Genomic DNA, 14,670 nt, shown 5'->3' on the forward strand with positions numbered 1-14,670 from the left:
CTACTACTACTTTGTACTACTATTCTACAATCACTTGTTTTATTTATTATTTTTGTCTGTCTTGCGATATTTTTGCTGATGGATATAATACTCTCTCTCTGGAGAATTAGTTGCTGATGGATATAATACTCTCTCTCTGGAGAATTAGTCACTAAACACTAAAATAAACACCAATGGTTTGATCATGCCTCCTTATTAATTGCATGATGATTGGGCAAAATTTATGAGAAAGTTAATTGCCCATAGTGTGCTTCTAAAAATTTATGGGCTGGCTGTCATTTAATTCTTATATCAATCAACTCATTGTATGTTGTTTTGGTTCAGTTGAAATGTGTATCGAGTTACTCACAATCACAGAGGAGTTTTCTGGTAAACATCCTATTTTTGAACAAACAAATGTTCTGAATCTCTAGTGAATTATATTTACTCAGTATTCTTTTTTCAAACCAAGATTTATTAGATTATTAAATTTTGACGTCAATAACCAATAGTACTCCGTATAGAAAATACATCCAGTAGATTTCCAATGCATCAATCTTCAAACAGCTATATAATCAAAACCCAAACTATTTTGAATAGCCAAGCATTAGTAACCATGACCTACAAAAATGTAACTCATTGCGAAATGTAGATAACAAATGTAAGATGTGTAACCGAACTTAAGAAAATTAATGCTATTTATAACGAAAACAAAGTCTAATAGCCTCACAGTATCATGTTCAAGGGCGTACAATAGCTTAGCTCAAAACAAAAAAAACAGCACACAACAGCAACAGCATATAACCATTTGTGTTCGTTATGCATATAACATATAAGCAGCAAAAACTTTTCAACGCTTGCCGCCACCACCTCCAATCTTTGGGCCCTTGGGTGCTGCTCCCTTGGGTACGTTGGCCTTTCCGGAAGTCTTTTGCTTGGACATAACTTCAGCCTTCTTTGCCTTCTTCTCGTCTTTGGTTTTCTTGATTCTCTCCTTAATTTCGCTGATATGCCAAACATGTTTATTCATTAACCATAGTAGTAAACACCAATCTATTCTAACTAGGATAAGTAGAGAGGTATTTTGGCTTTCAGATTTAAATTCACAGAATTCCATTGCATCTCATACCGTAGAGCAGCTTCACGTGCAGCATCACGGACCTCTGGTTTCTCAGCTCGTTTTTTCTGAATGACCTCTAAGGTGGCACCAACAATTGACCTTGAGTAGGGCTTCTTGTTGGTACGACGCCTCTTCTTCACAGCTTCAGCAGCAGCATCCTAAGCCAATGAAAAAACAATATTAAATCAATAAAAACTGCCAAATAAACTTTGTTGAATGATAGATAGTATATCAATAATGTAATTCGCCTTTTTATGTTGTTTCCTGTACATAGCAGTCCAAGAAAGCTTAGCAGGCCTCAGGCGATTGTGGAAGTACCTCTTGCATTTCGAGTTAACAAAGAGGAACACCTACAACAACAGCAAACTCATCTCACAATTCCTAACAAGATGTGGTGTAAATAATAAGGCGTAGGAAAATGCAACCGCTAGCAATGAGGTCATCCTACCTGAGAATCCGATCGGATAAACCTGATGCCCCTTCCAGGATATATCTTGGCACCGCTAAAACGGCAAAGCTCCGTCCTAACAACCAAGGACAGATGTAACAAAATCAATACTCAACCGGTATGATACACCATGCTGTGGACAAATGCCGCATCTAACATATGCATTATATGCAAGGCAAAAAGAAGACATCACAAACAAATTTGGAGAGTCAAATAGTTCAATTCCTCAATCTCCCAGAGCAGTCAATTTATCTCAGAACCAAGGTTATACAGCAGAATCTAAACAACATATCCAAGGCTAACTCAAACAAATTGGCCAGGAAACAATATTTCAAGGTTAAACGAGTAAAATACTTGAATTAGATCTTGCAACTCTCAAACCCAGAGGTAACTGCCCAACAATTGTCCAGCAATGGGAAAATAAATACAAATGGAAATTGAAATTGAAATGTACAGAGGACTGAAGCCAAATTTGACAAACTTCTAAATCTACATCCGAAATGGAGACGAAAAGCTAAAAAACATCTACAGGTTGAATAAGTTCCATAAGCAATCCCTAAAAACAAATTCCAAAACATCTACAGGTTGAATAAGTTCCAGAAGCAGATTGGATTGACTGAAGGATGCGCAATAGCATATAAGGAAAAGCTAACCAGCAGATATCATACAAAAATTACGACTTACTTGAGAACCATGGCTGCAAAATGTTGCTCGGCGCGGGAGGTTTTGTTTAGGGTGTTGTAGAACTGCCAGAAACCCTAAAAGCCGAACACAGCAATATAAGGCGTTGCAGTGAAATGGGCTTGGGTAGCAAAGCCCATTTCAAAAACAAGGCTCCATCTCTCAATCTGTAAGTCCCATTTTAAAAAACATCTCTAAACCCAATCTTCCCCACCCAAACCATCAGCCCAGCAACGTCAAACTTCAATAAAAATCTTTACAAGTTAGAGCATCTCCAATGGCGGACGTCCGGTCGGACATCCGCGACGGGCGACCGGGACGTAGGCCATTGTGGCATTTCAACTCGGATACGGACGTCCCCGTAAGGACGTCGGATGTCCTCGGACGTGGGGGCGACGGGCGGGCGGACGTCCGCCATTGTGGCGTGGGTCGGACGTCCGGTATTTATTACTCCCTCCGTCCCGCACTACTCGCACGTATTTCCTTTTTGGACGTCCCAAGTTACTTGCACTCTTTCCATTTTTAGTAAAAATTTTCACCTACAGCCGTCATTTTTTACTTTCCTATACATTCATTCCTTAATCTCCGTGCCGAAAAGGAAATGAGCGAGTAGCTCGGGACGGAGGGAGTATTATTTTTTTAAACTCTATATATACGACTCGTTGAACTTCATTTCATTCGCACCACTTGTGTTAACAAGTTTCTCTCTCTACATCTCTATTTTCAAGTATATCTAGAATGGCTAGTGACAGTGATAGCGAGGATAAATTGAAGGTCGTTGTGGAAGGTGCGATAGATAGGCTGCTACACTAGAGGGAGCAGCGGCGGCAGCAGGCGGCGGTACATCGGCCGATCCGTCGTCGAACTACAATACCCCGTGACCACATTGTTGCACATATTCGGTTGTATCAGGACTACTTCGCTCCGCAGCCGCGTTTTGGGGATGCCTTATTCCGGCGACGTTTTAGGATGCATCGTCCGTTGTTTATGTATATCGTGGGTGCTTTAGAGAGAAGATACCAGTATTTTAGGATCAGGGAGGATGCAGTTGGCAAACCCGGACTTACGCCCTTACAGAAGTGCACTGTCGCAATTAGACAACTGGCGTACGGAGGCGCGGCCGACATGTTCGACGAGTACCTCCACATTGGCGAGTCGATAGCCGTCGAGTGTCTGCAGAATTTTTGCGCGGGCGTGAGAGCGATATTCGGGGAGCGGTATCTTTGGTGTCCGAGCCCCGAAGACTGCCAGAGGCTGATAGATATGCATGGGTCGGTGCACGGGTTCCCTGGGATGTTGGGCAGCATAGATTGTATGCATTGGGAGTGGAAGAACTGCCCCGCCGCCTGGAAGGGGATGTACACTACCGGCTTCAAAGCCAAGCATCCCACGATGATCCTTGAAGTTGTAGCTGACTACCGGCTGTGGATATGGCATGCTTATTTTGGAGTCGCCGGGTCGAACAATGACATCAGCGTTCTCCAGTCGTCGCCCCTGTTCAACGCTCAGTGCAATGGCGTTGGTCCCGCCATCAGTTTCGTCGCCAACGGCAACCAGCACAATATGGGATACTATTTGGCAGATGGGATATACCCAAACTGGCCCGTCTTTGTGAAGACAATCAAGCATCCGCTCGGACAAAAGAAGTCATACTTTGCGAGCCGTCAAGAAGCAGCGCGCAAGGATGTGGAGCGGGCATTTGGTGTGCTCCAGAGTCGATGGGCGGTAGTAAAGGGTCCTGCACGGCAGTGGTATATTCCCAACATCGGCGATGTCATGTACGCATGTATCATAATGCACAACATGATTGTCGAAAATGAAGCTGCGGAACTGACTCAGTGGACCAATGAAGATGATACGAGTGTAGGTCCAAGTCACGGCGTGGCCACCGCGAATGTGAATATGGGGGTACCTCATGGAGAGGTCGAGCGGATGCGTGCATTTGCCGACATGCGGCAAACAGATGCCCATGTTCGACTTCAGCACGATATTATCGAAGAGGTTTGGACGCGGAGGGGTTGACGTTGATGTTATTACTTTTTTTGTTTTATCACTATGTAATTTTTTTTTCAAATCATGTATGTTTTTTTTAATGAAGTAGATAATTTTTCCCGTTCGTATTCGTGTTGAAATTTTATTTCCGTAAACGTAAATTGCTTTATTTGTGAATTTGTGATTTTTTTATTGCGGGAAGTCCTAGTGGGAAGGGCGGTGGGAAGGGCGGATTGTGAAGGGGATGTCCTAGTGGCGTGGCAGTGGGATGAGAAGTCCTAGTGACGTGACAGGAGGTATTTTTGGGAAGTCCTAGTGGATGTCCGAATGGGACATCCGTGCATTGGAGATGCTCTTACAACTCGGCTGCCGGAGAAAAATTGGTACGGCTTTGTAGCCAATCAAATGAACACAAGCTGCCTAATTAAATTAAATTAAATTAAATTAAATTAAATTAAATTGACTTGACAAGCTACGATTTTTTCATCCACTAACAAGCCCTCTTTAAAATATGTTGAAATTCAATATGGAGCCCAACAAATCTCCGACGGTAAGAATAGATTTTGACTGTTAAAAGTTAAAACTAGTATGCGCAATGCAACGAAATGTTCCACTGAGTCTCGATTTTAAAGGTAACTTAGCCGAAAAACAAAACAATACTACTCCATATAGTTTATAAGAATTGAGATAAGGTTGGAGGAGAAGCCATTTCCATGGCTACTAATCTCTCAGCACCACCTCTCTCACCACATCTCTCCTCCCATAACCACCACCGCCGCCGCTGCCCGCTCCATTTTGCCTCCCCACTTCGTCTTCCCGCCAAGAAAAGATGTCCCATTTCATGCGCCGCATCCAAGAGAGCTCCTCCGCCGCCCTCCGCCGTCGCCGGCGAGCAGCAAAGCCCATCTCTAGCCGACCAGCTCAAACCTTTGTCCACCACCATTCTCTCCGACCAACCCAACGAAGCCCAGCTCCTATCCAAGCCCAAATCCACTTGGGTTAATCCCATCAAGTCCAGACCCTCCGTCCTCTCTCTCCAGCGCCACAAACGCTCCTCTCCTTACTCACACAATCCCCAAATCAAGGACCTCAGAAACTTCGCTAAGAAATTGAACGATTGCGAGGAATCCCAATTCTCCGCTGTGATTGAGGGAATCCCTCATCCGCCCACGAGAGAAAACGCCCTATTAGTGCTCAACAGCTTGCGGCCATGGCAAAAAACCTTACTTTTCTTCGACTGGGTAAAAGCTCAAAATGCATTTCCTATGGAAACCATCTTTTACAATGTCACAATGAAATCTTTGAGGTTTGGCCGCCAATTTCAGCACATTGAGGGTCTTGCTCTAGAGATGGTTGAGAAGGAAATCCCCCTTGACAACATCACGTATTCCACCATTATCACTTGTGCAAAAAGGTGCAATCTTTTTGATAAAGCCGTGGAGTGGTTTGAGAGAATGTATAAAACTGGTCTGATGCCTGATGAGGTCACTTATTCCGCTGTGTTGGATGTGTATGCTAAATTGGGGAAGGTGGAGGAAGTGATGAGCTTGTATGAGCGAGGTAGAGCTAGTGGGTGGAAGCCTGATGAAATAGCTTTTGCTGTTTTGGCGAAGATGTTTGGTGAGGCAGGGGATTATGATGGGATCAAGTATGTTCTGCAAGAGATGAAGTCTCTTGGAATTCAGCCTAATTTGGTTGTTTACAATTCTTTGTTGGAGGCTCTTGGTAAGGCTGGCAAACCTGGTTTGGCCAGGAGTTTGTTTGAGGAGATGGTGGAATCGGGTGTTTCCCCGAACGTGAAGACCCTTACGGCCTTGATCAAGATATACGGTAAGGCTAGGTGGGCTAGGGATGCATTGCAGTTGTGGGAGAGGATGAGGTTGAATGGATGGCCTGTGGATTTCATCTTGTACAACACTTTGCTAAGCATGTGTGCTGATCTCGGACTCGTGGAGGAGGCGGAGAAGCTTTTTGAGGACATGAAAGGGTCGGAGAAGTGCAAGCCGGATAGCTGGAGTTACACGGCCATGCTTAACATATATGGGAGTGGAGGCAGTGTTGATAAGGCCATGGTCTTGTTTTGGGAGATGTCTGAGGCTGGTGTGCAGCTCAATGTGATGGGGTGCACTTGTTTGATCCAGTGCTTGGGGCGGGCCAAGAGGATTGATGACTTGGTGAATGTGTTTGAGTTTGCTGTGGAGAATGGAGTGAGGCCAGATGATAGGTTGTGTGGTTGCTTGCTCTCTGTTGTGTCCTACTGCGATGGCAAGGATGCTAGTAAGGTTCTTGCTTGTTTGGAACGAGCAAACAAGACATTGTCTGCATTTGTGAAGGTGCTCAGTGGCGATGAGAGCACTGACTTTGATGCTCTGAAGGAAGAATTCAAGCGGATATTGAGCAGCACGGCTGTTGAGGCAAGGAGGCCGTTTTGCAACTGTTTGATTGACATATGTAGGAATAGGAACCACCATGAGAGAGCTCATGAGCTTCTCTACTTGGGGACGTTGTACGGTTTGTATCCCGGTTTGCACACCAAGACTGAGGATGAATGGCGGTTGAATGTCCGATCACTGTCAGTTGGAGCTGCTCACACCGCGTTGGAGGAGTGGATGGGTACTCTGGCTAAGATTGTGCAGCGCAAGGAGAGTTTGCCTGCATTGTTCTCTGCCAACACGGGGTCAGGGAACCACAAGTTCTCTCAAGGTTTGGGGAGCGCCTTCGCCTCCCATGTGGAGAAGCTTGCGGCTCCTTTCACAGAGAGTGAGGGGAAGGCCGGTTTGTTCACTGCTACACGGGAAGATTTGGTGTTGTGGCTGCAATCAAGAGCGCCCTCGTCTGTGACCACAGCATGAGTGCAGTTGCCTAGGCGCCAATTGCAAGACTTTTGGACATTGTATACTTTTCTTTGTAGCTGGCTTTACTTTGTCGTGGCCTTTGTCATAGGGCAAATTGATATTTGAAAGTAATATTAAGACTACATTTCTCACTTTAGTTTTTGTTACTTGCAACTGTTGTTAAAGCCAATACTAGTCATCTGTTGCTGTTAGAACTTATTATCATGAGTGTAATATCCGCAGCTAAATGATGGCATATCTTTCTAAATGAGCATTTTTTTAATTTGTGAAATGTAGAGTAAAACTTTTGTCCTAGCTAGCTCATACCAGAGGATGGAAGCAAAAGAAAAGTCAAGAAATTTGAGGAGTTCAACTATACATATGGCAGAAATCTACTTGTCTTGCTCATAAAACCATGTCTTGTTATTGTTTTATGGATTTAGGTGAATGTTGTTAGTGGGTCTTCCTAATAGATCAAGATTCACCACATAATTCTCTTACAAAGCTTGTAGCCTGAGAGGAAGGCAGCAAGTACATAAACTATAAAAGAAGCGAAAGACAAGCACACGGAGGCAACCGAAGCATTCCAAACTGAACTTCCAATTTCCATCTGTTTGATTGATGGCACAGCAACTGAAGATGCTGAAACAAGCACATATCCTGCCAACTGATACATCACATTACTACCATTCATAACAACAGATAGTTGCCTTCCAATGCATAACCAATTTCTATTTTGCATGTATATTAATAAAAGGATACCTGATCAAAAAAGAAGCTGATGTAGTCAGATGCCTTGTCTGAGATGCATATGCCTCTGTGAGCAATATCACATATATTTTTGAAGATCTGATAGGCAGCATATATCACTGATAAAATGTTTGCAGTGAAGCAGTACCTATGCACAGTAGGCCACATAATTCATGTCAAAATCCACATCTTTAGCTATTAGGGGAATAATCACTTCAAACTACACGAATATTGGACTGTTTTAGCTTTGCATATGAACTTTAAAGTTTGTTCCAATTTACACAAATTTTACCTTTTTAGGTTCTGCATATGAACTTATAAACATCACTCATACTTCAGATTTTTTTCTTAAATTCCAAATCGAAACTGACACAGCAGCAACGTGGAAAAATCAAGATTTTCATTTTGATATGGGATGGAAATCCAAAAATCCAAAGTAGTTAAGTTGGTATATTCTCGGACAAGTTCCACAATTCATGTGAGAAACCAAAACATCCGAAAATTCGTGTATTTTATCTCTGTGTGCAAAACTTTTTCAAACACACACTTGTCCTGAATCAACTTACAGTAATTCAGGGTATTTCTTCAGCTTTGAATTTGTTGATGGTAGTGCAACCAGAGCGAAAGCAGAGCCAAAGGAGAAGAGGAGAGCGAGAAACCTAAGGAGGAGGCACGCGGTCTGCACTGGAGGTCTGGAGCTCCACCTGGTGGAGGCCACGGAGAATGAGAATGGAGACGGCGTTGGCAAAGGAGGCTGTGCCGGTAAGTAACCTGCAACTGGAGAGACTGTAACACCAGACATTGATCCCCACACTCTATAACTGCAGCATGCCTTCTTCCATTTTGCTTCCTATTCTTACCTGCTCTTTCTTAAACAAAGCTTTGTAGCAGACTTTCTTGTCTAACATACTTTATATTCTATTAGTATTACACAATTTGGCAATCATGAATCATTAGTTTAACAACACAGTCAACGCTGAAAATACAAAACATTATTAAGATTGGTTATATTTTGCATATGCTGATTTAGAGTACTGTGCAAAGTATTGAGGGAATTAAAATTATTGACTTTATGTAAACCTGTGACAAATGATTTTTTAGCTTGTAGTTCATTTTTTACTAGTTGGTGATCAACAGTTGCTGCTATAAATTTTAGAGTATTAGGTGATAAAGTAGGCTGACTAATCTACTAGTAAAAAAGAGAGAATATCCCCCCAGTTGCATTACTTGTATTCCAATAATCAACCTTTCAACCTGAGAAATCAAGAAAAGGTGTTATTACAATTTATTGTGAGAATGAATGACTATTTATTAGTAGTTTGGATTTTTTCTGTTCACCTAAGGAAAAATTATAAAATACAACATACAAAATAGAATAAGCTTGGAGTGGGGGAATATTTGCCCAGAAATGTGTTGTAAAATGTAGAGAATCGATTCAAAAGGCACGACGCATAACTGCAGGTCGAGAGCTTGCTTAGCAGAACCTCCTTGCTGGCTTCAGATCAAGGCTTGGATTTGTATCCCCATGGATTCTGGCTTGCCCACTTCCATTGGTCCCTACACATTTCATCGATGCCATATTTCGCCCTAAAAAATATGTGGAGAAAAATAGGATTAGAGATCAAAATGGCTAGCAATTTTATAAGTAAACATCTAAGAGAAGTAAGGTACTTACTTCCAACCAAGCTCTTTCTCAGCTTTATCTGTTGATGCATAAACAGCTGTTGCATCTCCCGGTCGTCTTGGACAGAGTTTAATAGGAAGCTTCTGTAAGAAGCGAAAAGTGTTCCTGAGTATATAAACTAGTCTAGCACGTATAGCATGTTTCATGTTTTTCAAAGGAAAGGGAAGGATATACATTTACCTTTCCCGATGCCCTCTCGAAAGCAGCCACCATTTCAAGAACGGATGTGCCACGGCCAGTCCCCAAGTTGTAGGCAACGCAACCTCAAATATAAAACACATGTTGGATGAATCAATAAGGTGAAGTGGAATTTTGAATGCCAAAAAAATATCTTGTAATATGTGGTTGTTTGTTATATGGATAAACTAGCGTATTCACCTATGCCATTGCTCTGCAGAAGCTTCTCCAGCGCAACCACATGGCCGTCTGCCAAATCCATAACATGGATGTAGTCTCGGATCTGTTTAGGAGAAACTATCAAATATAATATCTAGGAATCAAAATATAATATTCTAAAGAGTTTGAGTTTTTTGTGCTAAAAAACGTACGCGATGGATCACATACAAAAACTTTTAAAATCAAGAATGCAGTTAACATCCCATACTACATTAGATTATCCTACATACCGCGCTACCATCAGGTGTGGGATAATCGTGCCCATAAACATTTAGCTCAGGCAATCTACCAACAGCCACTTGTGTTATATAAGGCATAAGATTATTGGGGATTCCCTTAGGGTCCTCTCCAAGCATGCCACTCTCGTGGGCCCCAACCGGGTTGAAGTATCTGAGTAAAATTATTCTCCATTTTTGGTCTGCCTTCTGCAGATCTCGAGCAATTTCTTCAAGAAAGAGCTAGTGAAAAAAACAAGAAAATGTTTCATTTAGCACTCAACTCAAACAACATTTTCTTGAGACTCAATCGTGAAATCGCAACTGGTCTCAAGAGGAAAAACCTTTGTTCGACCATAAGGATTCATAGCCTTCAACTCGAAGTCTTCAACACAAGGAATTTTATCGGGCTGACCATAAACCGTTGCAGACGAGGAGAACACCAACTACACAAAAGATCATTTCTTATGTCAACAGTGGCATGAGTAAAGATAAGTTCAGTCATAGTCATATAGCTATATGCCGAAAGCAAACTAGTAAATACGACCATTGCTGATTTTGTCATAGGAAAGGCCAAGACTCATAAGACACTACCAATCCTACACGGCATTGTCCCGAGTGGGACGAGTCCATCTAACCCAACAACATATCATAAGACTAAGACTAAGTTATGTCTACTCCACCAAACTGACAACCCCCAAGTAGATCATGTCAGCATTATCAAGAGAGACAGATCACCATATCTTTGTGATAAACTCGGATTGGACATTAAACATGATCTTTTGTGTGCTTTCATTGCATTATCTTAGAGTTTATGTCCATATTTCACTATAAATGTGCTTTGATGAGTTTATCTAGTGTTTGAAGTTAAAATAGGTAAAAAAAGGTCAAAATGAGCCAAGACGAGGCTGAGGTCTGCTTCAAACGTTAATCTGCCTATCAAGATGGGGTCCAAATCCTATTTTGAGACGACCGTTGTCTTCATCATCGAAAGAGCTTCGCGTGGGTACCTCACACGCCCCAATCGGAGTTCGGATGAGAGAGATATGACCGATCTACGAAAGCCGCGCTGTCCAAAAAAATCTCACGCGGCCGGGTGAATTATTACCCTATAATTCCACCCGGCCGGGTGTCGCAAATTGGTCAGAAACTGGTCGAAAATCATCACACGGCCGGGTGATTTTTACCCTTTATAATTCCACCCGGCCGGGTACGTTGTTTTGGCGTATTTTTATGCCAAAAATGCGATTTTTTGAGGGGGATTAATTAGAGAAAAGGGCTAGGGTTGCAGTCTACGCGATTGATTCTACACCTACCGCCTCCAACACTCACACACACCCCAAGAACACCATTGAGAGAGAATTGAAGATTGGAGACTCTAGATCGGAAGATTGAAGACTTCATTCCATAGATTCGTTCCACAGGAGATCTTAGTATCTATCTTTCATGTTTTTGTTTGGATTCTTTGAGTTTGACTTGGTTTTCTCCATAAACATGAGTAGCTAAACATTTCTTGTAGAATTCTTGGTGATTATGCACTGATTTCATAGTTTTTATCCAATTAATTTTGTTCTTGTCTTGCTCTTGTAGTTATTTGATTATTCTTGTGTTTATTCCTTTCAATTGCTTGATCACCACTTGATTGTGTAGGATTAATTAGATTAATCGGGAGATGAAATAATTAATCTGGAAATAAGAATAAATCACACCTTAATACAATAGAACTCGGGAGAGTTGAGGTTTTGAGTGAGGCCATTGACCTAATCGAGCTTTTGGGAGTTATGAGTTTAGGATTAGAAGGGGACTTCGATCCTAGCACCTAATCTACAGGTTTCTCACCTCGGGAGGGGGTTTATTCTATAATTGTGGTCGGCTTAGTAACTCTAGAGACACCAAAAGGTAAGACAAATCGATTGGATAAGAGCTTGGAATTGTGCATCGGATCCTTGAGTTCTGCAATTTTCTCCATATTATCTTCTCACATCCTTTTCACACCGTGTTTCCTTGTTCTTAATTGTTATTTGCTTACTATATGCTTTTATTAGTTGTTAGAACAAACCAAACTTTTCTTGATTGTCTAGATAGTAGTTGATTTTTGTTCGTGGTAGTTAAGTTGATACAAAATTGTCTCTGTGGGATACGATACTCTTGCTTACTAATTGTTACACTAGCCTCGTACACTTGCGGGCATCACTTGTGTTAAAATAAGTCGAGTCACTTTGCATAAAAACACACATCACATCACAACTGCTAATGAATCATGTACTTATATGAAGTTGACATTATAACACATACATTCCTTTCAAATTATACCAAACCTTCTTTAAAGATGGAGCTATTTCACCAGTTTTGTCACTACTAGTATCTCACAAGATTTAAGAATAACATACCTTCTTACAGTTATACTTTGCCATGACTTTGTATAAATTAATAGATCCAACCAAATTGTTGTCGAAATATCTCATAGGATTAGCAACACTCTCACCAACAGCTTTAAGCCCAGCAAAATGGATCACTGCGTCTAATCTACCAAAAAGTTTAAAACTTCCAATTATACACTCAACACATTTGAAATATACAAAAAAGTAGATAAACCAAGAAAATGTTATAGTAATTACTTGCTCTCAGAAAACAATTTCTCCAAATCGTCCGCATTCCTAATATCTCCCTCCAATCAAGACAAATAATCCAAAAACCAATATCACAATCAGAAAAAAAATCTTGATACTAAATAAATTAAAACATTATTTTTCTAAAAAGCAACTTGGAATATACCAAATGAAAATCGAGATTGTTGGAGAGTTGGGGGCCGACCAACTGCCTGACTCTGTCAAGTGCTTCTTCGACGGCATTGTCGAGGTTGTCTAAGACAGAAACCTTGAAGCCCTCTTTGAGCAGCTGCACCACTGTGTGTGAGCCGATAAATCCAGCGCCCCCAGTCACCAAAATCCTTTCTTTCGTACCCATTTTGTGATCCCTGCTGATATCATCAATGAAGCTCGCGCCTTATTAGTGTGTACGTGCATATCTTGATGTTGCAGGATTTGGGATTTAAATAGAAAAGCGTGTCGTGTGGATGATGAGTCAGCGTCTATCTTCTATGATGAGTCAGCGTCAATCAGAAGATAGAGAGATGAGAGTTTGAGTAAAAAGAGGAATTCCGGATAAAGTTATACCGAATCGAAAGTTGCTTTGTTTCTCCGGAATGTCCTTTATTAGCTATCATACGATAGAATTAGTAATACGTTGAAATTGAAAAACGAAATATCCACTCTTCATAAAAATAATACTATTTTTATAAAAATCATGGATTAAATATGTCCGGTCAATGGATTTTGACCAAATAATAAATGTGACGAGACATTTAATTTTGTGAAATTAAATGACATAGCGTCGATCTACATTTTACGTAGATAAATGTAGTATATTCACTTTCTCAAATCCGATTTCCGGTGAGTGAGAAATAGTGGATTAAAGTTGGGCATAATTAGCTTTTAATTAAAGCTTGGAGTTGGAGCTTAGTGAATAATTAACTAGGGTTAATTATCCCATATTGGAGGATTAACACATCTTTTAATGTGTTTAAATTAAGTGACTTTATGTTACTTAATAATTATAGTGGACCAAGATGGGTGAAAGAGCCCACACGCGCGCGCCGCCGCCGCCTGCCCGTGCACGTGCTGCGGGCCTCGGGCCCGATCCCGATCCCGATCTTGGACTTGGACTTGGACTTGGACTTGTCCCTAGCCCAAACTTAATATTTTTATACCACCGCAGAGTCAGCAATCCAAGTGGCTTGACACGTCGTCAAGCGTGGCACAGTCAGAGCTGCCACGTGAGAAAAGCACATGATCCGCACGCGAGGCTGTTGACCCACAGCAGTGGACTGAGCCTATAAATAGGCTAGTCACTCCATGCATCTACACTACTAATTCACAAGCATAACAGCATAAGCACTCTCCCTCTCTCTGCATTGTCTTTCTGTCGAAGCTCTGCCCTCTTCTTCATCCAGTTCGCCGGAGCTCTGCTGATTGCGGTGCTGCATCAAAAGAGACTTAGCCGTTTTACCTTTGGGGACGACACGCCAAACTGAGAGCACTACCGGGGCGTATCTCGTCTTGCGGGAAGAGGCCTCCTCGACTCGGCTAACAACTGTTTCACGGTTAATCTGTTTCGAATTTCAGTTGTAATTTCATTTAGTTCAGTTTCCATTCTGTATTCCTTCTTTTGGGTTGTATTACGCCCGCTTTTTATCTCTTGTAATCCTCAGAAACCAACAATCGCAAGACGAGATAACTTACCTTTGAAGGAATTTGGACCATTAAACTAAACTAAAACTTTCGAAACTTTAAACACCTTTGCTGGAGAGGTCGACTGAATCCAACACCGCTGCTGCCACCACCACCGCCGCCATTTCCTCTACCATGGCGACCACTGGACCCGTCAATACTTCATCAATCCCCTCGATGATGCCAACCCCCTGCTTCCCAGCCGCTTCTTCAACTGTCCCATGGGTTTGGGACAACCCTTTCGGGGCGTCCACTGGTTCCACCTTTGGTGGTTCGGTTGGT

The 14,670-nt window shown here is 41.9% G+C and overlaps 4 protein-coding genes across 13 annotated transcripts; 1 reads left to right on the forward strand and 3 right to left on the reverse strand.

Annotated features, from left to right (window-relative positions):
* Positions 1–659: 659 nt before the first annotated feature.
* Positions 660–2,368, reverse strand: LOC121769149 (60S ribosomal protein L24-like). The gene is made up of 5 exons (XM_042165861.1): positions 2,232–2,368; positions 1,548–1,623; positions 1,348–1,449; positions 1,109–1,257; positions 660–983 (listed from the first exon to the last, which is right to left on the reverse strand). Exons 1-5 carry the CDS (start codon positions 2,240–2,242, stop codon positions 830–832), a joined length of 492 nt encoding a protein of 163 aa, XP_042021795.1. The 5' UTR covers positions 2,243–2,368; the 3' UTR covers positions 660–829.
* A 2,507-nt stretch (positions 2,369–4,875) lies between these two features.
* LOC121769139 (pentatricopeptide repeat-containing protein At5g46580, chloroplastic-like) lies at positions 4,876–7,211 on the forward strand. The gene has a single exon (XM_042165840.1). The coding sequence runs from the start codon at positions 4,934–4,936 to the stop codon at positions 7,070–7,072; it is 2,139 nt and encodes a 712-aa protein (XP_042021774.1). The 5' UTR covers positions 4,876–4,933; the 3' UTR covers positions 7,073–7,211.
* A 103-nt stretch (positions 7,212–7,314) lies between these two features.
* Positions 7,315–8,854, reverse strand: LOC121769145 (CASP-like protein 4A4). 2 transcript variants are annotated; one of them, XM_042165856.1, is made up of 3 exons: positions 8,371–8,854; positions 7,817–7,952; positions 7,315–7,721 (listed from the first exon to the last, which is right to left on the reverse strand). In XM_042165856.1, the coding sequence occupies exons 1-3, from the start codon at positions 8,604–8,606 to the stop codon at positions 7,536–7,538; spliced, it is 558 nt and encodes a 185-aa protein (XP_042021790.1). In that variant the 5' UTR covers positions 8,607–8,854; the 3' UTR covers positions 7,315–7,535. The 2 variants fall into 2 exon arrangements, with proteins under 2 accessions (XP_042021790.1, XP_042021791.1); XM_042165857.1 differs by having other exon boundaries at positions 7,574–7,714.
* Positions 8,855–8,994: 140 nt separating this feature from the next.
* LOC121769141 (bifunctional UDP-glucose 4-epimerase and UDP-xylose 4-epimerase 1-like) lies at positions 8,995–13,165 on the reverse strand. Of its 9 annotated transcripts, XR_006043476.1 has the most exons (10): positions 12,875–13,165; positions 12,718–12,767; positions 12,490–12,643; positions 10,444–10,545; positions 10,115–10,342; positions 9,867–9,948; positions 9,669–9,751; positions 9,480–9,571; positions 9,172–9,391; positions 8,995–9,058 (listed from the first exon to the last, which is right to left on the reverse strand). XR_006043476.1 is itself a non-coding variant. In XM_042165847.1 (9 exons), exons 1-9 carry the CDS (start codon positions 13,064–13,066, stop codon positions 9,307–9,309), a joined length of 1,041 nt encoding a protein of 346 aa, XP_042021781.1. In that variant the 5' UTR covers positions 13,067–13,165; the 3' UTR covers positions 8,995–9,306. The 9 variants fall into 9 exon arrangements, 8 of the variants coding, with proteins under 8 accessions (XP_042021781.1, XP_042021780.1, XP_042021778.1 ...); XM_042165847.1 differs by having other exon boundaries at positions 8,995–9,391; positions 12,490–12,620; positions 12,718–12,763; XM_042165846.1 differs by having other exon boundaries at positions 8,995–9,391; positions 12,490–12,625.
* Positions 13,166–14,670: the final 1,505 nt, after the last annotated feature.

Source organism: Salvia splendens, chromosome 15 (genome assembly GCF_004379255.2).
Source record: "Salvia splendens isolate huo1 chromosome 15, SspV2, whole genome shotgun sequence".
Lineage (NCBI taxonomy): Eukaryota > Viridiplantae > Streptophyta > Magnoliopsida > Lamiales > Lamiaceae > Salvia > Salvia splendens.

Coding starts and splice junctions, on each gene's coding strand:
- LOC121769149 (XM_042165861.1), bottom strand. Junction 1,258..1,347: donor ACAGGAAACAACATAAAAAG/GCGAATTACATT, acceptor TCATTGGCTTAG/GATGCTGCTGCTGAAGCTGT. Junction 984..1,108: donor GCACGTGAAGCTGCTCTACG/GTATGAGATGCA, acceptor TTGGCATATCAG/CGAAATTAAGGAGAGAATCA.
- LOC121769139 (XM_042165840.1), top strand. CDS start 4,934: ATGGCTACTAATCTCTCAGCACCACCTCTCTCACCACATCTCTCCTCC.
- LOC121769145 (XM_042165856.1), bottom strand. CDS start 8,606: ATGTCTGGTGTTACAGTCTCTCCAGTTGCAGGTTACTTACCGGCACAG. Junction 7,953..8,370: donor AAGAAATACCCTGAATTACT/GTAAGTTGATTC, acceptor TACTGTGCATAG/GTACTGCTTCACTGCAAACA. Junction 7,722..7,816: donor TCAGCTTCTTTTTTGATCAG/GTATCCTTTTAT, acceptor GTGATGTATCAG/TTGGCAGGATATGTGCTTGT.
- LOC121769141 (XM_042165844.1), bottom strand. CDS start 13,066: ATGGGTACGAAAGAAAGGATTTTGGTGACTGGGGGCGCTGGATTTATC. Junction 12,768..12,874: donor ACAATCTCGATTTTCATTTG/GTATATTCCAAG, acceptor TCTTGATTGGAG/GGAGATATTAGGAATGCGGA. Junction 9,949..10,114: donor CCACACCTGATGGTAGCGCG/GTATGTAGGATA, acceptor TCTCCTAAACAG/ATCCGAGACTACATCCATGT.